The sequence below is a fragment of the Gymnodraco acuticeps genome, unplaced genomic scaffold (genome assembly GCF_902827175.1).
Source record: "Gymnodraco acuticeps unplaced genomic scaffold, fGymAcu1.1, whole genome shotgun sequence".
NCBI lineage: Eukaryota > Metazoa > Chordata > Actinopteri > Perciformes > Bathydraconidae > Gymnodraco > Gymnodraco acuticeps.
In genome coordinates this window covers 1,579,891-1,603,699 of record NW_022991244.1, presented here as the reverse complement: position 1 = coordinate 1,603,699, position 23,809 = coordinate 1,579,891, and the positions used below count along the sequence as shown (strand labels likewise).

Below are 23,809 nucleotides of genomic sequence, written 5' to 3'. Positions count from 1 at the left end.
TAACCCTGGTGATAGGGCCGGAGGGGGCGTGTCCAGGATGCTGAGGCGGTTTCTGATTGGCTGATGTGCGTGGCGAGGAGTGGGAAGGGAGCGCTCGGCCAGCTGTGAGGTTGAGCAGAGAAACAGCGAGGAAGAGTACTAAAGGGACAAAGAACCGCTGCCTCACATTCATCCTCTGCAACAAGTTGGAAACTTCAAAGTCTGCGTCCTGGAAAGTGTGTTACTGCTTGTTCTTCGTCTGTCAAAGTAAGTGTTTCTCTTCAACTCTGAGAAACTCTGGCCGGTCCTGATGGGACGCTGTCTTGCACTTGCATAGTGACTGTATTGAAACTTCAAATACATCGTACAATTATTACTTTTTGTCATCTTTGCCAGCAGAAATGCATTTTACTCATTTTAAACTTAATTTAATTGTATTTCCTTCCAAATATTGTTTTCTTACAGCCCCAAAAAGTGATCCTAACTTAGAACGTGGGCTGCTGTGTTGCATAAGCAACATAAAAACCAAAATCTAAAAGAAAGTTACATTACCTTGATATGTATGCTTCACTCTTTTGCTGACATTGGACCTACAGTTTTTCCAGAAGAAGCTGCAGGACTCTTTCTTGTGTTACTAGCTGAATATCAGGATTTGTGTGCTGGCCAGGGCTTAACAGAAACTTGATGGTTGATTTGTGCTTTACTTAAATAAACAAATGATGCAAGAGCAACTGGCTTTGACTGAGAAGCAAATCATTCAGCATGTGGAATTTTGCTATTTCCAGTTGACTTGACAATCTTTGGCTACCCACTGACAGGCAGCTTTCACGTATTATGGCCCTATTGTTCTCATGCAACCTCATGATTGGCATTTTCTAACTCTCCATTGAAAACCTGAAGTAAAATGAAAGTCACATTTTGGAGGGAGTGTTAAATGTGAACAATTGTCTTTAGGATAGAGGTGTGTCTCCACTGGTTTTGTAAGCAGTATAATCTAAAACATACAAGACACATTCCAGAGAAGTGTTAGTTTTTCATAAATGGCCATGTGGAGTTGACACTTGCTGACTGACTGTTTGTTCTGAAGTGCACTCTGAACTCTGGTTAATACATTAATTTAAAACGTACATAATGTTGATTCTGTAACTCTTAACTGCTGTGTAAAGAGAGATTAAAAAAGTCTAACTTAAAGTATCTGCTGCTTCCGCCTGCTTAACATTCAAGAGAAGATATACCAGATGTTTCACAGGATCGCAAGTGACGTCTAACAAAGTCTGACAATTTACTGACTGTGTACTGCAGGGGTGTTTGTGTAAGCCTGGGCCTCTACAGTTTGTTTGGCTGTTGCTATGACGTCAACTCGGAAAGCCCCCCTCCTCCTTCCTCCCTTGCAAAGACGTGGAGGTCTCCTCACTTTCACTGTCTTCCTTCCCTCCTCAAAATTCCTCCCTGGGGGCTTTGGTCCCTCCATTGACACACTCATGGTTTGCCATGATATATCGAGGTGGAGTCAACTTTCCCTCTGAAGTTCAGCTCAGCAGCCTGCAGGCACATATCTATAGATAAAGCAGAGGGGCAGCACCCCAACCTGCAGGAGCCCACATTTGCTCTCCATTAGGCTGTCAGAAAGATGGAGAGAGGGATCCTTGTCTCAGATTCACAGCTTTCGTTCTAATCCAAACGTTTCCCAATTATCTTTTTTCTTTCCTATTGACAGTCAAAAAATACGTCACTTTTGATCCTGTGAAACATCTGGTATATCTTCTCATGAATGTTAAGCAGGCGGAAGCAGCAGATACTTTAAGTTGGACTTTTTCAATCCCTCTGTCTTTACACATCAGTTAAGAGTTACAGAGTCAACATTATGTAAGTTTTAAATTAGTGTATTAACCAGAGTTCACTTAAGAACAAACAGTCAGTCAGTATGTTCACTGGTTGCTTTATATATTGTCAGACTGTGGTAAATCCTGTATGTGATTCTGAAGCGTATACTTGTGGTTGCACAGAGGCCAGAGAAGGTCACTAGGAGCCAAGCCAAACTGTTCCTGCCCTAGATTTTATACTGAAACTCGCTCAAGTTATGGACAAAATAACCACCCACACCACAAATTACTATCTGCCTGCAATGTTCAGCTCTCAATATAACTCTGAGGAATGTGCAAATGTTACATTTAAAGTCCATCTCCTTATAGATTCTTCAATAAGCATAGTTCAGTTCAGCTTCTATTGAATTCTTACAGTGTTTTTTCTTAATCTCTCCCCTTAGTTCACTGTCTTTCCTTGCCTCGTCCTGCATCATGCTGCGTCCAGTTGCCATCCACTGTGTGTTGTCCTCCTTACTGTCCCTGTGGGCGCTGTGCAATGCCCAGTCAGACTCTAGCCCCCCTGTCATCCAGCTACGTTTAGCCGGGGAGAAGCAGAAACACTACGTGGGCCGGTTGGAAGTTTTCTACAATGGCGAGTGGGGAACGGTGTGTGATGATGACTTCTCTATATCTGCTGCACACGTGGCGTGCAGAGAGCTCGGCTTCCTGGACGCCCAGTCCTGGTTGCCCTCGGCCAAATACGGAAAAGGAGAAGGTAAGAAAACTTTATTAGAAGTGTCTGTCTGTTTCCAGGATTTGGTCTAAACCTTGTGTTATAGCCAAAACCCTTCAAACTCTTGAAATCTTGCTATCCAGCTTTTGAACAACTGTGTTGGGGGTTATAGGGTGTTAATCTTACAAACCAGCCAACCACACATTTACAAGTCCGTATATGTCTTTGGACAGTTTAGTTTGTTCCATGGAAATCTTTGAATGAGGTACAGGTTTCTTCCTGTCTGACTGTGTGTATCAGGTGCTGCTTTTCCCATTAGAGGCAAACTTAGACACGCCAATCACATATGAGCACTGGAAACCCTGTGTAAACCCTTCACACAGACGTAATCTCATCCCTCCTCTCACTTTGTAGTGTATGAATTCCTCCGTCATGGTGAAAGCAGTAAAGAGATTCCCAGCTCTGACAGTGTGCTGGCTGCTGGTGGTTAATGTCAGTTGGTAGCTGTTCATTAACTCAGTGTCCCTTGTTAAAGGTACATGTTTTCCCACAGGGTCGGGCCACATCCAGCCAGCAACTTCAAAAGTGAAGCAATTAACTTTGTGCCTTGCTACAGTTATTATAGCAATTTCAAGAATAACATATATTAAGTTATACACCCCATGGATGTAATGTTGCACGCACATTATATTTTACAAGAAGCAATTAACAAGCAGTTTGATGTATATTCCAGCACTGTGCAGACTGACAACTGCACTGCATTTGAGCAATGTGGTATAATGGGGGGCCTGTAGGGTTATATAAGCCACATTTTTTCTTAAAGTTTACCAACATTCCCTTTGGTCACTTTTAATGTTGTTAAGTTGCATTTTTTGTATAACAGAATAGGCACAACGTTTATTTTACCATAAAATGTGTGCAGCATTTTTCCATTTAGCACAAATGAATTACCCAATATGTGTATGTCATGATGAGGAGTATACCTCTTTTACTGGTGAATGGTTGTTTAGTTTGAAAGCAGAGTAATTGAGGCCCAGACAAGCTGTATGCATGTGAGAGAATGGAAATTACTTTGGTCTGTTTTCCTGTTGTTGGTGAAGTCAAACGGCTATAAAAGTGATGAAGATCATTTTCCATCTCCCATCATGATGACTTATACATCAGGGACAGAAACCACTAAATGTGTCTAATGGGAGACAAACCTTTCTAATAAAACTTCATGGATGCTCGTCTAGATAAAGATGTTTTTCCTGTACAGCTATTAAATGCGATTGTTAACAACATCATGGTTGTGTAAAATATATCAGAGTAGAAGAAGGCTACTGCTTCAGGCTACAATTTTGAAATAGGATCAGATGCATTTGCACATTTCTTTTATTTAGGGGGTGGCTGGAGTGAAGTCGCTGCCTTAAAGAACCAAAAAAAGGCCAATTAGAAAATGCATGGCTCCCCTGTGCTCCGTGCTTCCCATTCTTTTCAGTGGTTGGTGAAATGACATTCCCATAAGGCTTGTGGATGATAGTTTTAACACAGCAATCCAGATGTATTACTCCTGGAGTCCTGGAAATGCTCAATATTTGTTTAGACAAACGTGCACGGAGACCACGCTCACTTTTTAAACAACCCAGCTGCTTCAGCACCAGAAGACATGGCTCTTATTATAAAAAAATGTCCAGAGGTGGACATGACTTTGCCAGAAAAAGGCTACGTGACTATATAACATGCTGTCACTCTTTCGGTATGATCAGGATGTTCCTCAGCAACATGTTGACACTGTCAGAACGATGAGCTGGCCGTTGCTGGTTTTCCACGTGGTTTCCTTCACGATTGGTTGTGAACAGCCAGCTGGATGGCAGATTATCTTCTCAGCCAAGACAACTTTTATTGGGCACGTTGATGCTGAAAGAATGTGTCAGGGAAGCAAACACATCTCCACATGAGTAGGTTTACCCTCTGTCTGAGTGACTAGACTTGGAATGGAAATTATGAAAGAGAAGTCAAAAAGGTATGAAACATAGTTTAAGCAGTCAAGGTTCAATGTTAGGACCAGCCATTTAAATGTTTCCCATGCACTGTTCCCTTATTATTGGGTACTGTGACTGGGAATATAGGCTTGTGGCTGAGTTGGAACAGCCTTAATGCAAGTGTGAAGGGTTTTATCTGTGAGAGCCAGATGTGGAAGAAATACTCAGATGTTGTGCTTGAGTAAAAGCAGAAGTACCAGAATGTAGGAATACTTTGTTACAAGTAAAAGTCCTGCATTCAAAATGTTACTCAAGTAAAAGTACAGAAGTATTAGTATCAAAATAAAGTACCAAAAGTAAAAGTACTAATTGTGCAAATTGGCCCATATCAGAATAATATAAATTATATGTTTTTACTATAATTATTTATGCATTAAAGTGGTATCAAAGCTGGTAAAGGTCTGCTAATATGAATTCCTTCTGGTGCATGATTAACCTCTGAATTGTCGCGGAGTAGAAGTACAAAGTAGCAGAAAATGAAAATAATCGGTTAGAGTACCAGTACCTCAAAATTCTACCTAAGTACAGTACTTGAGTAAATGTACTTACTTCCTTTACACCACTAGTGAGTGCCAAGGGCAACCACATAATGGATTGTTTGAATTAAGTCCTATAGGCCTACCTAAAGTTATCGACATGGGAATGAAAACAAATTCACAAATAAAAGAAAAAACTCACACACACAACCTATACATCCATTTGATTAAGGGGACCTATCATGAAAAACGCACTTTTTGATGTCATTTATACATAAATATGTGTCCTCGGTGCGTCAGGGAACTCACAAAGTGTCAGAAAACAAAACCCTCTCTCTTTTCCTCCGTACCCAAATCTCTAAAAACGGGGGAACAACGGAGCTGATCCAGATGTGTGTCCAATATGACATAATATCGGAAATGTGGACCGACGGCACTATCAGAAACGTCGCTATCAGAAACAATGCCCGACGTGTTTTGGACATAATATGGTCTTTGTTTACATTAGCAAGCATCGCTAACACTCAGAGCTAACCTGTACTGGAGAGAGTATGTGTAAAAAAGCAAGAATTAAAAAAGGAACTCACCTTGTGGTAAAACCCGCAAGAGAAAAAGCATTTGAGCTCCATACTGTTTCAGAAATAATCTTTGATGTGGTTTGGAACATTATATGGCATTTAATCACGGCAGCATTTAGCTGAGTATCTCGTATAATTCTGAGCAGGCATTATCTCCACCTCCTCTTCTTTTTTTCAAGCTAAGGACCCCGAACCTGCCGTTCTCTAACATGGATGTATAATAAGAACTGGATACAGCGTGGGAGGCGGGGCCTCATTCATTCCTATAAGAGTTGCTCATTAGCGCATGATGATAAAATGGCCCAACTTTTGAGAGAGCGAAACGTCACAGATTACCCAGCATGCCTGAGAAGTACCCGTGCTCATAGAGCATGCGCAACTTTAACCAAAATGCTCGTTTACATCAAGCATGTCAATTTGCGTACACGTAACAGCAACGCACGTTCATGACACCATGGTAATGATTTGATATTATGATGGATTTGATATTAACGAGGCGGCAGTTAGCAGCTACCGGCTAGCTAGTCATTATGCTAATGTACATCAATCGTTATGTACTTATATTACGCTGTAACAGGATCTAGTGATATCCAAGCAACAGAGCTTAATTTAGCATGAAAAAATGATTGCACTGTATATATACTTATAATAATAAGTAATATTAACTTTATTTAATACAACATTTACGGTACAAGATTTAATCATACAGCCCATGTAGTATGATAATGAATTATAGCAAACATGTGCAATATATCCATTATTACAGCTCCGTGGGATGGCAGTAAGACGATATGGGTCCGTTCTTATTGTGCATCCATGGGTAAAGATAAACGCAACTCACATTGTTTTTTCAAACAGCATCTCTGCAAACTATGTGTATTGTATTCACTGAATTTCACTCTCTGCCTATAACGGCTAGTTGTAGCTCCAATAGCTCCAGCCCTCCCTGTGAGCACAGTGTGCTCTGATTGGTCGGGACACGTAACATGAACGTGCCGGGCGGCGCGGTCCCGTGGGTTAGATGCGCGTTCATAATGCAGAGGGAAATAACTCTCAGAATAACGTTATTAGCACATTATTACAACTTGAGGAACAATTGTTTTTTAATAAGGGCTATACAAGTGTTCATACTGGGTAGTTTATTTAGTTGAAAAAAAAGTATCCAACGATTTACAGACCACTCTTTCCCCATGTAAGTCAATGGGGGAAAAGTGTTTCCGGGCCTGGCAACCAAACGGAAGTGTAGTACCGCCGTTTGGCCAGCACGAATATTTTCATCTGAGTCCGGCGCACTTCCTGGGGGCTTGCTGTATCCTCGGTTATAGCTCCTCCAGAGAGCCTCCTCGACGCTCGATCCTCGGTCCTCGTGTGCATTTAGAGAAATGAGATGTCCTTCAAAATGGCGCTCTGAAATTCATTCAAGGAGGGGAAATTTGAGTATTGAGAAGCCTCTCTTGCGTCCCTCACTTGCGTCGTTTCCCTGCGTTTAGTCCCTCCCACCAGGGAAGCATGGAGAGACGCAAGGAAACCAAGAGAAGCAGGGAAATGAGTTTTAAGAGCAATGGGACGTCCTTTTTTCCAGAGCGTCACGTGAAGCGACGTCCGTTTGTGATGACGCCGCACAGCTGTTCGTCTGACAGCAGCCAGCTCTGTCCCCGTTATTTTCACAAACACCCCCGCCTCTGTTAGTACACATTTACTGACACAAACATTTGTATCATCTGTTGTAGACCCAAATACATTAAATAAAATAAGAACTCATTCTCAAAAAAGATAAACGCCATTCTTAAAATGTATAAACGAAAAAAGCGATCATGAAAATGTTTCCAATAAATGAATAAACATTTTTTTGACCACTTTGTTGTTCAGATATATCACATATTTGTAACTAAATGATACATGAATTGAAACAAAACACAGTATAGACTGAGGAGTGACTCGTGAGTTTCATGTATTTTCTTCACTCCGCTGGGAAACTGCTCTCATGTCAAGAAGAATCAGATCAGTGCATGCACTGCATCGTCCAATCAGTGAGCGATACACAGTAAGGGGGCGGGGCGAGTATCTGTGGATTTCATTGGAGGATGGTCTGGTGATCACTGATTCCTCCATTATCGCTCCTCCATTATCGCTCCTCGCTCTTCGGTCCTCCGGCAGAAATAAGCGCCATGGGACGGTACTCAAGATGGCGCAGACAAATCAACTTCCGGTGATACCGAGGAACGAGGAAATGAAAATAATCGACCTGAGAAGGACCCATATCAGGGCTGAAATAGAGGGATGTGAGGGATGTCAAAAATGCATGATCTGTTTGGTATTTTAAGCAAAACACATCATAGACATGTTTTTTCTATATTTTTGATATATCTGAGACCCATAACATATGCCTAAAAATAGCATGATAGGAGACCTTTAAATATTTGCCTCTCTCCCTCCAGGCCGGATCTGGTTAGACAACGTGCACTGCACCGGTGGAGAGAAGAGCCTGGCTCAGTGTCACTCCAACGGCCTCGGTGTGTCGGACTGCAAACACTCGGAAGATGTCGGAGTGATGTGCAACCAGAAGCGCATTCCAGGCTTCAAGTTCATCCGGAACCAGGCCAACAGCGAGGAGGTACTTTCAGTAATTAGATACGTCCATATAAACTCACGCAAATGAAAACATCAGTGTGGGATCGCTTCATCGCAAGTGCACACATGCAACCAGAACAGATGTTCAGCACAATAACAAAATAAAAAAAGAGGAACAGAGGATAGGCTTAGGATGAAAGACAGAACTTATCATGGCTCCTGGCAGCTCAAAGTATTTTTTTTCAAATATTTTCAACTTTCCAGTATGAGTCACACAGATCAGTGGATTGAGTTTAATGTCTGTCTGTCTGGAGATATTTGGAGAAGCAATATTTCACCACAGTCTTGAGATAGCTGTGGGTTGCCACTGTAAACCTGTGGTTTATGTCCCAAACAAAATAACAAAAACTTGTTGTTTCGGCTGCATCAGCTATTTGTCCTCCTCCTTAATTCTTAATATAGACTAGCTAGCTTCAAAGTTGAGGCAAAACGAGATCAGGGGCCTCATGTATAACGCCGTGCGTAGGATTCACGTGGGAAGGTTGCTTACGTAGTAGAAATCCGAAAAATAGGTCCATACATTTTCCGCCACTTCCCGATTCACCAAACATTCCGTACCGGCAAGGAAAGTGCGTATGGCATTTCCTACGCCGGTTTCCCTTTATAAATCACAACCGACTCGAAATGCGGTGCAGCTTTTGCGGGCTTCACGTAACGCCCATATTTGCCTATAAATAGTCAAAGAAACGCCCATTCATTCATTCATTCTGACTGACTTTATGAAGACGATCGCAGGAAATGACGACAGAACAGTTAAAAAAGACATCTCACACCGTGTCAGATGTGTGTTATTTTGGGGAGGTGGAGATAAATCATATTGTTTGGTGGATGCAGTTTGAACCAGAGTAGCAGCATGGAGGTCGGATCGTCACCAAAATAAATAAATAAATGGCCCGAAAAAGGTTAATGACAAAAACAATACATTACATTACATTACATTACATTGCATTTAGCTGACGCTTTTATCCAAAGCGACTTACAATAAGTACATTCGACCAGGAAGACACAACCTTGAAGAAAACAGAATCATATAAGTACATCAGGTTTCATAGAGCCAAACATTTCAAGTGCTACTCAACTGGCTTTAGATAAGCCAGTCCTTTATTAGTATAAAAGTGCTTTGTTAATAAATCTATCGCTCGAAGTGGAGTCGAAAGAGATGAGTTTTCAGTTTGCGCCGGAAGATGTGCAAGCTATCTGCTGTCCTGATGTCAATGGGGAGCTCATTCCACCATCTTGGAGCCAGGATAGCAAACCCACGTGTTTTTGCTGATGGGAACTTGAGTCCCCCTCGCAGCGCGGGTGCAGCGAGTCGTTTGGCTGATGCAGAGCGTAGTGCACGCGCTGGGGTGTACGGTTTAACCATGTCCTGGATGTACGAAGGGCCAGATCCATTCGCAGCATGGTAAGCAAGTACCAGTGTCTTGAAGTGGATTCTAGCAGTTACCGGAAGCCAGTGAAGGGAGCGGAGGAGCGGAGTGGTGTGGGAAAATTTAGGAAGGTTGAAGACCAGACGAGCCGCTGCATTCTGGGTGAGCTGCAGAGGTCGGATGGCACATGCAGGTAGACCAGCCAGGAGGGAGTTGCAGTAGTCTAGGCGTGAGATGACGAGAGCCTGGACCAGAACATGGGTCGCTTTCTGTGTCAGCTGTGGACGTATCTTCCTGATGTTGTAAAGCGTGTATCTGCAGCAACGGGTTGTAGCAGCGATGTTTGCAGCGAAGGACAGGTTGTTATCTAGGGTCACACCCAGATTCCTTGCAGTCTGACTCGGGGAAACAACAGAGGTGCCGATGTTGATTGTTAGGTCAAGAGTGGGACAATCTTTTCCCGGAAGGAAGAGCAGCTCAGTCTTGTCAAGGTTGAGCTTGAGGTGATGAGCAGACATCCACTGAGAGATGTCAGCTAGACAAGCAGAGATGCGTGCGACGACCTGGGTCTCTGAGCGGGGAAAAGACAGAATTAATTGGGTGTCGTCAGCGTAGCGGTGGTATGAAAAACCATGTGGGCTAATGACTGATCCGAGCGAGTTTGTGTACAGGGAGAAGAGGAGGGGACCAAGAACAGATCCCTGAGGGACCCTTGTAGTTAATTGACAAGGGTCGGACTCAGACCCTCTCCGAGTCACCCTGTAGGTACGGTCTTTGAGGTATGAGGTGAGGAGGGAAAGTGCAGAGCCTGAAACTCCAAGTTTTTGGAGAGTGCGAAGGAGGATCTGATGATTCACCATGTCGAATGCAGCAGACAGGTCCAACAGGATGATGACAGAGGAGAGGGATGCAGTTTTGGCAGTGTGCAGTTCCTCAGTGACAGCAATGAGAGCAGTTTCTGTGGAGTGACCTGCCTTGAAACCAGACTGGTGCGGATCCAGAAGGTTGTTCTGATGGAGATAACAGGAGAGTTGTTTAAAGACAGCGCGTTCAAGTGATTTAGACAGGAACGGGAGTAGAGAGACAGGCCCGTAGTTTATAACATCTGACGGGTTGAGAGTGGGTTTCTTTAGGAGAGGGTTTACTCTTGCCTCCTTGAGACTGTTTGGAAAGTGACCAGAAGTTAGAGAAGTGTTGATGAAATGGGTGAGAAACGGTAGAATATCAGGAGCGATAGTCTGAAGGAGGTTTGAAGGGATGGGGTCCAGAGGACAGGTGGTAGGGCGGGCAGAGGTAATGAGGGTAAGAACCTCACTTGGAGAGAGAGGGGAAAAGGAGGTTAGTGTGTGGGTGGAAGGAGGGTCTGGTGACCCAGCGGTGAGTAAAGGTGAGTCAGAAAAAGAAGAGCGAATATCATCAACCTTTTTTTCAAAGTGGGTAACAAAGTCGCTTGACAGAAGTGAGGAGGGGGGAGGGGCTTTTGGAGGGTCCAAGAGGGTGGAGAAGATGGAAAATAGTTTTTGGGGATTGGAATAGGAAGATTGGATCTTATCTTGAAAGAAAGTGCTTTTTGCTTGAGAGATCGAAGCAGAGAAAGAGGAGAGGAGAGCCTGATAGGTTAGGAGGTCGTCGCAGTGTTTGGATTTCCACCATTTCCGCTCTGCTGCCCTAAGGACGGTTCTATTAGCACGCAGTGCATCATTTAGCCAGGGAGCAGGAGGGGACTGACGAGCCTGCCGAGATGTGAGAGGACAGAGAGAGTCCAGAGTGGATGAGAGAGTAGAGAGGAGAGTTTCTGCAGCAGAGTTTGGAGGTAGTAGTTGGAACGAGTCCGAGGAAAGGAGGGCTGAGAGCACCGATGAGGCAAAGGTAGAGGGGGAGAGGGAACGAAGGTTACGGCGGATAGGTGCAGGATGAGAAGAGATTAGTTTGTTATGTTTGGAAAGGGGTAGAGAGAATGAAATGAAGAAGTGATCGGAAGTGTGGAGCGGGTTTACATAGAGGTTAGAAGTAGCGCAGTTCCTTGAGAATATGAGATCAAGGATATTGCCAGCTTTATGAGTCGGTGAGGATGGAGACAGTGAGAAAGCAAAGGCGGTTAACAGAGATGTTAGTTCGTCTATCTTCCCTGTCTGGAGGTTGAAGTCTCCTCAGGCAGTGTGTTTGTACCGGGGACAGGAGACCCCCCCCTTGATGAGAGACTGTAAGAAGTGATCGGGGAATCCCTCCGGAGTGGAGTCATGACGACTGGATCTGAATTATGTTTTTGTATTTGGTGGTTTGTGTTCCAGCTGTCGATCAGCTGTGCGCAGCGTCTCCACTGCAGCCTGTGCGTCTCAACCCCCCCCCCCCCCCTCCCCGCAGCAACTCTATATCCACCAGTTAAAGGAAATACAACTAATGTGTTGTGTTATATCAGCTGTACAATTTACCACATATGGTGTTCTTAGCTTCCATACCTCCTGTGTTTTACGAGCGACTTATCAAGTCTTGGCAAACGGCATAAAACACGATTAAACGTGATAGTATATAAAACCATGCTCGTATCTACAACCTATAGAAATGCAACACGGCGTCAAGTGCACATTTATTTACGTATTTAATCATAGATTTTCGCTTGTAAGGAGTAGAAATATGATTCAGATATCTGCGGAATCGCTAGAATCGTAGCTTTTCAAGAGTATCTCCTGTGAGACTGTACCCAGGGCACAGCAGCCAATATTGCCGCTCAAAGCAGCTTGATTCGGCGTTACACTGTGTGTGATTGGTGGATTTGTGTGTCAGTCAAGGACATCTCGGCCGGCCGGCCGGCAGCCATGTCAGTCTGAAATGACCAATGGACACTCTAGAAATCTAAGGACCTACCCACCAATAAAAAAACATATAACAGGTGTCTCCCATCAGTTTCAGTCTTTTAGTCTGTGAAGAAGATAGAGAAAATGGCTCGAAGGAACTTTACCGTTGCGGACGCGCTGGATTTTATTTTTGCGAGCGGCAGTGAAGAAGATGGCTCATCAGAACCTGAAGGCTTCGACTCTTCTGAAGAAGAAGAATACAGGGACAGCAGGGATCCATTTGAGGATGGGTAAGTGTAAATATAACTTGTAGTGCATTTGCCATTTTGTGAGGAGTACCGCGAAAATGAACAATGGATTTATCAACCTTTTTATTTTCCCCTCATGAACTTTTTCTCGGGACAAAATAGACTCTTGATTAGTAAACGTTTACTCTGTGTAAATGTTATTTATGTGTAAACGTTATTTTGGCATGTATAAGTAAGGTTACATGTGTAGATGAATAAAAATAATCCTTTATTCGTCCCACAACGGAGACATTTATAGACATGTATTTGATTTGATCATACTGTTCTGTACAGATGAGACTTTGTCATAGACTTAGTTACATGTGTGTCTGTGATAAACTGTATGTGTAAACGTTATTTTGGTGTGTATAAGTAAGGTTACATGTGCAGATGCATGAGATAATCCTTTTGTCCCACAACGGAGATATTTAGTGTGTGTGTGTGTGTGTGTGTGTGTGTGTGTGTGTGTGTGTGTGTGTGTGTGTGTGTGTGTGTGTGTGTGGGGTGTGTGTGTGTGTGTGTGTGTGTGTGTGTGTGTGTGTGTGTGTGTGTGTGTGTGTGTGGTGTGTGTGTGTGTGTGTGTGTGTGTGTGTGTGTGTGGTGTGTGTGTGTGTGTGTGTGTGTGTGTGTGTGTGTGTGTGTGTGTGTGTGTGTGTGTGTGTGTGTGTGTGTGTGTGTGTGTGTGTGGTGTGTGTGTGTGTGTGTGTGTGTGTGTGTGTGTGTGTGTGTGTGTGTGTGTGTGTGTGGGGAACTTCGTAATAATTATTGTCCCACAATTTTTATTAGTTTTACAGCAAGGTTTCACAGCTGCTGCCTGGGCCTAGCCGCCCACAGATGACATTTATCCAGGAGCCTCCAGCTGTGCCTGCCACCATGTTGAGATCTACCGTGGATCAAGGGCCTTCACCACTGCCATCCCCACCAAGCACTAGCGGACCAGCATCACGACAGCTGCCTCCATCTCTGCCTGCGACGAGGTCAAGATACACCTCAGCCACAGCCATCAACCCGGACAGCAAAGAGGTCTCGTAGAGCACACTACCTCCCACACAGCCACCAGCTGCCCATGCACCATCACCCCCACCTGCACAGCAGCCAGCTCCACTGTCTTGGAAGACAGGCGAAGACCCTGACACTGCTCCCCCTGTCTCCAGGTTTCAACCTGCTCGCACACCGGGGCCACAGCTCAGCTCAACAGTATCAAACAAACCCCTTGACCTGTTCAAGCTGTTCTTCAGTGCACTAACAGTACAGACACTCTGTACCAACACAAACAAGCGGGCTGCACAGGAGATGGGAAAGGGTAAAACCTACAAATGGACTGACTTGACTGTAGAGGATTTCTATAAATACATGGGGCTGCTGAAACTGGACAATGTATTGGACTACTGGAGGAAGGATCATTTTGTCAGTGTATAATGAATAGTTGGTTGAAGGAAAAAAAGTTCTGATGTTCAATATTGTAAATAGTGAGATTTTGCAGTTATATTTATATACATTGTTGGTATTATAATAAATTATTGGTTGAAAAAAAAAGTTCTAATGCTCAATTCTTTTTTTTTTACACATCACATGAACCTTGTTATGTAATATGAAGTCATTATTCAGTCCTGATATATCTCAGTCCCTGCTGTGGTGAAAGTAGAGTGATTGACAGCTGTTTTACTCAGAATGCGAATTTATAAAATTTCATTTTAGACATGAATAACACATTTATATACAGTGTAATTCAAATATTTCACTACTTTTGTAATCCTAAGACTTTGGTAACCAAATCTAAAACACCAAAACAATTCGATCACATGAGTACATTTGTGTTTTCACAAGAGTTTTGAAGATTTTCCGAAAATCGAATGTCAAATGTTAAGCTTTTGAGCTACTTATCTCATCAAACAGTGCTCTAAGGTGAGTAATTTGCATATATAGCAATACTAGAGATTGTCCTGAACATTTTGATATGTAACACATGGGTGCCATTTTAGAAGAAATACATTTAAAAGGTGATTTAAGAAAACATCTAAAAATCGAGAAAATACCCTTAGACTCCAGAGGGTTAAAGTAATGCTGTCCTGCTCATTTATGAGAAAACATTTCATAACATTAACACAACATATTCGAGATGGTTTTCAATAACATATCCGTATTTATTTATTTCTCCAAGTTATGTTTTTGTGTGCACTGAGGAGTCTCAAACAGGCGTTTGTTTAATCATTTTAAGATTGGCTTTAATCAATGTTTGAAAATGAATTCTTCATATATGATAAATGAGAGGTAACATTTTATTTATGGTATTATTTCCACATATTTCTCTCCATTCTTCCTTCTGCCAACGGTGTCGCAGTTTCTCGTCTCTCCCGTTGTTTTGCTTAGTGCGTACGCATGGGTTAGAGTTTGCGTGGAGGACCGCACGTTTTCCCATCAAGTTAGTATTTTATAAATCGCAAACATTGCGTAGAAACTGGCGTACGCCATTTTTTGAGCGTATATCGCTTTATAAATGAGGCCCCAGGAGAGAAATCATTATTTTTCCCATAAAGAACTACAATAACTTAATAGTTTAAGACTGGAAATACAATAACCTAACCAGCTTTATCTGATCATATTGTCTAACGGTTCTAGACAATTGTTTTTGTTTGTTGAAATGCAATTAAAACAAATCTGGTTATTAATTAACAGAATTTAATCAAGTGTATGGTCAGATATATTGACCATTTCCTCTTTTATTCTTACACAACAACTGGACGTTTGTAGGCATAATTGTTCTGCAACAATTAATCTCTTTGTAAAAAGTAGTATGTTTACAACCCGTGTTCATAAATCTCCATTTAGTTAAAACTCACATAATAACAAAGTTAATAAGAACTTACAAACAGCTGTTGCAACCGGCAAAAGGGTTTTCCAATCTGTATCATTAAATGGTTACGACTAGTAATCAAAAATAATGGCCTAATTGGCCCTCAATCAGCGTGTTGGTACATAATGAGAGAACTGTTCTTCCATTACATTATCCTATCTGCCCTGACATGGAGCCAATGAATTATTTCGCAACTCTGCATAAAATGCCTAGCTGTCCACTGGACCATTTGCACTGATGACTTTGCCAGGCTCCCATTAGTCTCTCCCAGCCCACACCAGACCCCCACTCTGCAGCCTGGGAGATTTAGGCGATGACTCATAGAGGGGGGAAGACCATCCTGTCTGGCTTCAGGAGCTCCTCTGCACCGGATGGAAAGTCAGTGTGGGTTTGTACTCATGACAGGAGAAAGGGAGGTAGAGAAGATGATATATTATTATGCTGTCTGAGAACATGTTATTAAAATACATTTCCATAAAGGGGTTCCCTGTTGTAAAAAAAAACACATAGAGATAAAGCAACATTTATTTGACCACTCTGATAAACAGTCAATGCTTTAACACTTTATGACTTCATTCATACCAGTGTTTTGTTTATTCATACCAGAAGTCGGGTGGGAGATTTGTCCGTGTCACCAGACTCTCTAAAACAACCCTGAACAGTGATTGTGATTTTTACTGGGTTCAGTAAAGGCAACACACCTGATGGGTGTTTCTGAAACAGCTCAGTATCTTACTCATGCGTATTTGAGTCACTGGAATGAAGGAAATGTAATTAATTAATTATCGACTACTTTTTACTGGTGGTGTATGTCCGCAGCACCGTCTTGTTCCCTATTTATCGTTGGATAAAAGCGCCAGCTAAATGCAATGTAATGTAATGTAATGTGTATTTAGGGTCTCTTGGGTGTTGCTGTAGTGCAGTCCCCCACCCTGTACATATTTCCTTGGTCTGGCTGTAGCCTTTCAAGTCGCAGGGGAGAGGAATGGGAAAAAGGTGTAGCTACACCTCTTTGACCATGCATGTGCTGACGTCAGCAATGGGCAGCACTGTTCCTTCATCTGTTTATTCACAGCATGAATTGACATTCTGTGCTTTTTCTGCAAAGTTAACACCCTAACCGAGTCCAGTCCAAGTAGAGGTCAATGTTGAATGGTTGAAGCAACTGGTATTTTTGCTTCTGTGTAAGGGCTTTACAACTTTCAAGATGATAGATCTTTATTGAAATATGATGAGTGCAGCTTACCTGGCCAATGTCTGTTTCCTCTTAACGTTTAGTGTCAGTTATGTGTCTGTTCATGATTTACATCCTTAGATAACCAGTAATTTCTTCAAGTGGGTATTTTCAGTTCTGTAAGTCAGGGTAAGTCAGGTCACAAAGTGTCTTTCAAACAGCAATTATCTTGTTTTTGTGAGAGATACATCATGTTTAAGTTTATGGGGATATGTGAAGATAAGACTGTAGCAGCTAACTCTGGTAAGTTATAGTAGTCCACTGAAAACATCAGTCTGTCATTAATGAAAACAGCAGCTTCCACCGGCACATTGAGATGGAAGACATGCTACCTTGTTAGCAGACCTAATATTAGGGCATAATAATATACAAATAGTAAGTAAATTGCAAGTTTTGTTGAAAACTAATCGTAGAAAGTTTTTCTGGGTTGGCCCAAGCTCTTTTCAGAGTGGTCATTATGTCTTACCTTCCAATCTGTCATGTAATGTCCATCTTTTAAAGGGCTTCATATCATTTAAGTTACTCTACAAGTACAAGTCTCTAATACAATACCAGTATATCCTCTATGTGATACCAATACCAATAGTGTACTACTTTTGAATACTATTTTTGTACATTTGTACATTTTGAACATAAATACATTATTGTGTTCAATTATTTAAAAAATGAATTTTTACTGCATTCCACTTCACCACACCATACACTTTGCAGTTTGTAGCTCCTGCGGTAGTGGACCAATCACGTTGCATTCAAATAAAGAATGCTTGCCGTGATTGGCTCTGAGTAAAACCAATCAAATAGACTTTTCTTTTTCGTTCTGGGCGCAAAGAGGCTCACATGCAGGTATCATATGACTGGAGAAGTTCTTCTATTACTATGTTACTAAATCACTTATTTCCTTACCAATACTAAATACTGATACCCTTAACATGAACAATCTGTAGCCCCACTTCATTGCAACAGCCATCTTTTGTTACGTGTCTGTCTTACCAGGCCTAGTTGCTTTATTTATTAGCATGTGTTTGTTTGGTCTTTCAGTCCCCAGAACCAAACACTCATATGGCAGGAAGCCTTGTTTATCATCTGTTAGTAGGGATTTATCCACAGACTTTGCCTTATTCGGTTGCTGTTACGTGTGAATGTCTCTCTGCACGTCTTCATTGTCCACAGGATCATTGCTAAATATATCTCCTTTATGAGAGGATGCCTGAAATTTCAGTCTTCGAGTGTTAGATGTTTATGAGAGAGGGTGATGTGTCATTTAGGGATAATTAGAGGCTCATGTTATCAGAGTTATTTTAGGATGTTCTTTGGTCTGTGCTTTACAAAAGTCTGCATTGCTCTGCTAGTGTTGCATAATACTTTGTCTGCTGCAGAAGAGACAATACCATTATCACTCTTGTTCTTGCCTTTTTGATTGTTCACAAAGTCAATGTTCTGATAGATAAATCACATTCTACTGCTTGCAGAAACTGGCACATCATTATAAACAGATTACAGATGAGTTCATCTTTTTCCTGAAGAGAAAGAATCCACACCAAAAGCAGCTGCAGTTGCAAACCACACCACTTAGTGTGTTCACTCCAACCAAACACTTACATCCAGAATCAACACAAAGATGTCTGAATCCAGTTGTAATAACACAACGCTGTGTTTAGAAGCCTTTTGATTCCTTGCACTTCTAAACAGGGCAAAGGTTGCTCCTCTCCATCAGGCATGACTGTATCCGCTTACGCAAATTCCTCAAGTCTGCTTCTGTACAACAAAAGGAAACCCGAGCCAGAGTTGGATTCGCCTCCAGCAGGATGTATGTAAGAGACTTGTGAGGAGGAGAGGGTTCGAGGGGAGAAAAGGTTGATGCGGAGGTTTCTCTCCTGCGCATAGGATAGCAGACATAACCATTACATGTTCAGCAGCTGGCCTCTGACTGGAGCCTCAGCTCTCTTTTGGGCTGCCGAGTGCTCGAAGTTTGGGCTTTTACTATTTTTTCCTGCCTTCTTCAGACTCAGTAATGTTAAACATGTTTTATTCACAGTGCCTTTATGCAGCAAAACAAACGTTTTATTGAACAATTTCAGCTATTCAAACATACAGAAAGGGTGCCCATCAGTCACTTCAATACAATGGAGATAAATCTAACTATAGTGCAATATGCATAGAATTAATTGGAGTATCATCAATTAAAGTCCCAGTCCACAATTTGGTCTACACAACCTACATACTCAACCTAAAGGAATGGTTAGAAAGTATAGTTTTAAATATTTAAAACGTTTTAAAGTTATATCTTAGCATAACAACTGGAATTGGAAATGGATATGTCTATTTTCAATATTTCCAGCATAGCCAGTCATGCTTTAGTCAAGTCCAGCTAACCAGGTCAATTCAATAATGACATTTGACATTAATGATTTATTTACAATAAAAGTAAACCCATTTTAAAAGAATCTGTGTGTAGTTGTGTGTCTTCCAACAGTAAGGATTCTTCACCTTTTCATTGCTGTGATAGAAGCAGAAGAATCACTAACAGATATTCCAGATGCATAGCACACACACACAGTCATAACACACACACACACACACACACACACACACACACACACACACACACACACATACACACACACACACACACACACACACACACACACACACACCACACACACACACACACACACACCAACACACACCTCCTCAGTACAGTCTGCCAGTGGGGCCAGTGAAGCAGAGAGTTGGGTGGGGCAGATGTAAAAGTCATTTGAAAGAGCGTTGGTGTTCTCCTGCTTTTCTGTGGCGTGATTATCATTCATACTTGCCCTGTTTTGTAAGGTGGGCCGTGGGCGTCTGGTCGCACGTGTTGAACAACGTGCGGCAGGGCTGTAGAGCTGATTAAAGTGGAATAAATGCCCAGTAAGGGGAAGCATTAGTCAGACACCGGCTAGACCACAGTCTTATGTTCACACATCTACATAGTGAGGGGGGGGCCTGTCAGAAAAACAAGTCTGCTCTCCATTTGGAAAGAGTTCAGTAATGGTCAAAGCTCATTCTGCAGAGTAGTAATGAATAGAGCTAAATAAAGACTTACTTTTTTCTTTTTTAGCTCAGATTGTTTTCTTTTTGTAACTCGCCACTTACAAAGAAGTCCTGGAATTCCGCTTTCCTATGCTTGCTGTGAATGATTGGCCCTTTATGATTTTTTTAAAAGAACAGGAGAAAAAATGCAGTTTTGGAGAAAGGCCACAGAAATGAATGAATCACTACCTTGCACACACTTAGGGAGTGACTGTAGGATGAGGCAAACCTTATAGAAATGTCCTGTTGAGATTAACCTCGGTATGACCTCAGGACAGAAAAGCCGTCATGTTCCTCCACCTCACATCTGGGCCGGTTTGATTGCCAAAACGGTCAACATTTTGAGTAAACAAGTAGCATTGGCCGTTACGTGTCATTTTACTCTCTGGTATTTGTACGGATTTACCAAACAGCAGTTATGTATCTAAATCTAAAATCTATCCTTGTTTCTGACATTTATTACTTCCTCCTAAATTGATTTAATGCCTTTTTTTAAATGTAAATATCAACCGATATCCCTGTTCTTTGTTCAATTTTGTTTCTAAAAAAGACCAGTTAAAAGTGACCAGAGGGTCCGTCTGTTGGGCCCTCAGCCAAACAGAATTATGCTGAGTTATGTCTGGTGGTCATGGGGGGGAAATGCCTGGACTTATCCCAGCTTGGTAGTCCTGTCTCTTTTTTTAGTCTCACACGTTCAGACGGCCAAGCTTCCTCTTCTCTCTCATCTCTTCTCTTCTTCTCTCTCTCCACTCCTCTCTCCACTCCTTTCTCCTCTCCTCTCCTCTCTCATCTCTCTCTCTCTCTCTCCTCTCTCCTGTGCCAAATGCAACACTTAGCCGCATCTCATGCCCCACTTCATATATCACCTCGTACCCATGTCCTGTTTTGTGTTTTTCTGGTCTTGAAACCTGCCGTCACTTAGATTACTCACATTTTTCCACTTTACTTCCTGATCTATATCAATTGAACCACAGTTTAGCCTTCATAGATGTATGGCGCCTTACACATTAGTTCTCGTTCTTTTTTCGTCTAAGGTTTCAGTAGCGTTCTTATTCCTTATACAATGATGCATAATTTTCCCATTTTTGTGTTTTAAATATGGGTTTCAAATTGAGAACATCAGATTTGTGGGAGTCAGCATGATCACGTCTCCTTACCTTCCAATTCTGCCAGACACTGTCGGCAAACACTGTGTCATGCTATAGCCGGCAGGAATCTCTTTATGAAAGAGTGGTTTCTGCCCACTCTAACCACTGCGGGCAGGGGGGGTCCGGGTCAGTGCAGAAACAGTCTGGCTCGGTCGGGGCTCCTCCTGCAGTCTTTAGTGTTTAGAGAGCCTGAAGCCTTGAACATTCCCTCAGGCTGACGCCATCTCAGGAAACCACGCTGTGGGCAAACGTTTAATATTTCTGGGAGACATGCCTGGATGTTGGTTTTTTGCCGAGTTAAATAAGCGGGCTGTACAAAAAATTACTGAAATCAGCATTTGCATACCAGTGAGCAGCTCAGAGTTTGGCTAATTTTTTGGCATCCGCAGTGAAACCTCACACCCAGCCTGGAACTAACTCAAATGAACAATGGCAGAGTTATTAGGTAGCTGTTTTCTCATAAAGCCCTGGAGGTCAAGGGTTAACATTACTTCCTGATCATTGGGTCTTCAGGACACATGATACTAACTAGGGCGGTGACCCTCACTCTGACCAAATGGCTCTTTCTATAAGACTGTGGACCACCCGCACCACGGTCCCAACCCTGAACTCTGTCAGAAGCTTCTGTCTTTAGCGCATCTTTAAAATCTTGATTTACAATTACAGTTTTATGGATAACTAATCAGATCTCTCTGTTTTTTGATCTTCTGCGAAATCCAAGATGATACGTGAGAAGTCTCTGAAAAGACATTTGGCTAGATTTCCACCACCACTGTCTCTGCCTTTGTGCTCAACTGGTTCATATCAGGCTCTTGGCTCACTCGTACCGTGATATGATTTTACATTGGATATTAATTTCTCTGGCACATGTCATGACATTTATAGTCGTAAATTACAGGTTTTTTTTAATGTAGAAACTATAACTGTTAGCTGGTTTCTACAGGTGGCTGCTGTCATGTTTCATCTGTAATGTCCACTGAATTCCTTCAGACCCTTACATTTCAGCTCTAAACACCAAAGCGAAACAAAGATGGAGCAAAAAATTCCAGACATTCATCCAAACTGCTGAAGCCCCCGCGGAAACACTTAACAAGTTTAAACAATGGTTTAATCTTCAGATTTTTTAACTTGGTTTATTTCAAGCATTTGAGCAAAGAGTCAGTCTCAGAGGGATTTATTTTCTTTCTCTTAAACTGTTGCATTCCTTCACAATATGAGCTTCCTTTATAACCATATTGTATTTACAATATATCAAGTGGAACAGTCCATAGTACTGATTAAACTAGCTACATCCTCTAAATAACATTCTTGTCTTTTGGACAGCTGGTAATTATTCAAGATAATGTTCACTGCCAATATGATGGCAAACCATCCTGTAGTTTATGAGACCTTTAGTAGTGGCACAGAAAGAAAAGTCAGAAGATCCCTAAAGGCTTTAGGAGTCATCCTCTGGAGATAATGAATGTGTGCAAACACTTTGCAATCCATCCTGTGGTTGAGATATTTCAGTCTAGACTGATAAACCTACATTTCCATTCATAAATCCACACCTATAGCATAGATTACAAATGTAAGTAAAAGTATAGATATTTGTGTTACAGCTGTAACAATGTAAACTTCCCCTCTGTGGGACGAAAAACCGCATTCTGATTCTAAAAATGTTGGTTGTCATTAATAACAACAGATACAAGCACCAGTCAACCACTGACCAAAGACCAGAGCTATTACTTACATTTTTAATCTATGCTATAGGTGTGGATTGATGAATGCATATGTAGGTTTATCAGTCACTTTAGTCTAGACTGAAATATCTCAACCACAGGATGGATTGCAATGTGTTTGCACACATTCATTATCTCCAGAGGATGAATCCTTAAAAAATAGCAACATATTAAACATAAATTGTACAAATTACAGTTTAAATGAATAAAACCCTATTCTCATCACAGATGTCTCGAGTTGGACTTAAGCTAACTTTAAGAGATCAAACCTTTGGTTCATTATTTCTCATATGGCATGCAGTGATGTAACATTTGTCTCTATTTCTCAGACTTTCCCGGTGCAGGTGGAGGATGTGAGGCTCAGGGCCACTTACTCTCAAAGGAAGAGGGTTCCCATCACTGAGGGCTTCTTGGAGGTCAAAGACGGAGGCAAGTGGAGACAGATCTGTAACGAGGACTGGACGGAGCAAAACAGCAAGGTCATCTGTGGCATGTACGGCTTCCCCGGGGAGAAACGCTTCAATGTTCGACCCTACAAGTGAGTAATAGTTGCCTGGGGCCATAAGCAGGATTATAACAAGGCCAATTAGATATAATGAAAGGTTTCACTTCACTTGAACTTCAACATAAACATTTAAAGTTTAGTTGAGATAATTACAGTTTAAGTAATGGAAATATTGTAGTGCTTCATATAATGACACAATTTAAATTCATACCTGTGTCAAAAACATGCTATAAAACACAACACATTCCTGTGTGACAAACACTTTTATCTACACAAAAATGTGTTTCCTGCGAGGAACTGATGATATTCAGTCTTAGTCATCAAGGAATGTTTTATCATAGCAAACCAAGCAACGTTACATAACCATGTTTGTTCACACTGGTCATCGCTCAATCCTTCATCTGTTTAATTAATTAAACAGACTTTAGCCTGGAGATTCTTGATGAGAAGCCAAACACTGCCGGAGGACGTTTTAGAGGATGAAGGATGGGTCTTGCTGGGAAACCACTCAGTGCCATACGCTGTGAAACAGTGGCTCTTTAGGGTCCAATCGTTTCCCGCTGATCAAAATTCACAGCGTAACAAAAAGCCAGAGATTTT

At 41.9% G+C, this 23,809-nt stretch overlaps 1 protein-coding gene across 1 annotated transcript in view; it reads left to right on the top strand.

Moving 5' to 3' along the window:
• The first annotated feature begins 41 nt into the window (after positions 1 to 41).
• loxl2a (lysyl oxidase-like 2a) overlaps positions 42 to 23,809 on the top strand; it is a 40,860-nt gene continuing 17,092 nt past the window's right edge. Inside the window, exons 1-4 of the mRNA XM_034239568.1 lie at positions 42 to 246; positions 2,246 to 2,559; positions 8,034 to 8,209; positions 23,034 to 23,242. Of these exons, the coding sequence (XP_034095459.1) occupies positions 2,277 to 2,559; positions 8,034 to 8,209; positions 23,034 to 23,242 (668 nt within the window). The 5' untranslated portion in view covers positions 42 to 246; positions 2,246 to 2,276. The remainder of the gene's footprint in view (positions 247 to 2,245; positions 2,560 to 8,033; positions 8,210 to 23,033; positions 23,243 to 23,809) is intronic.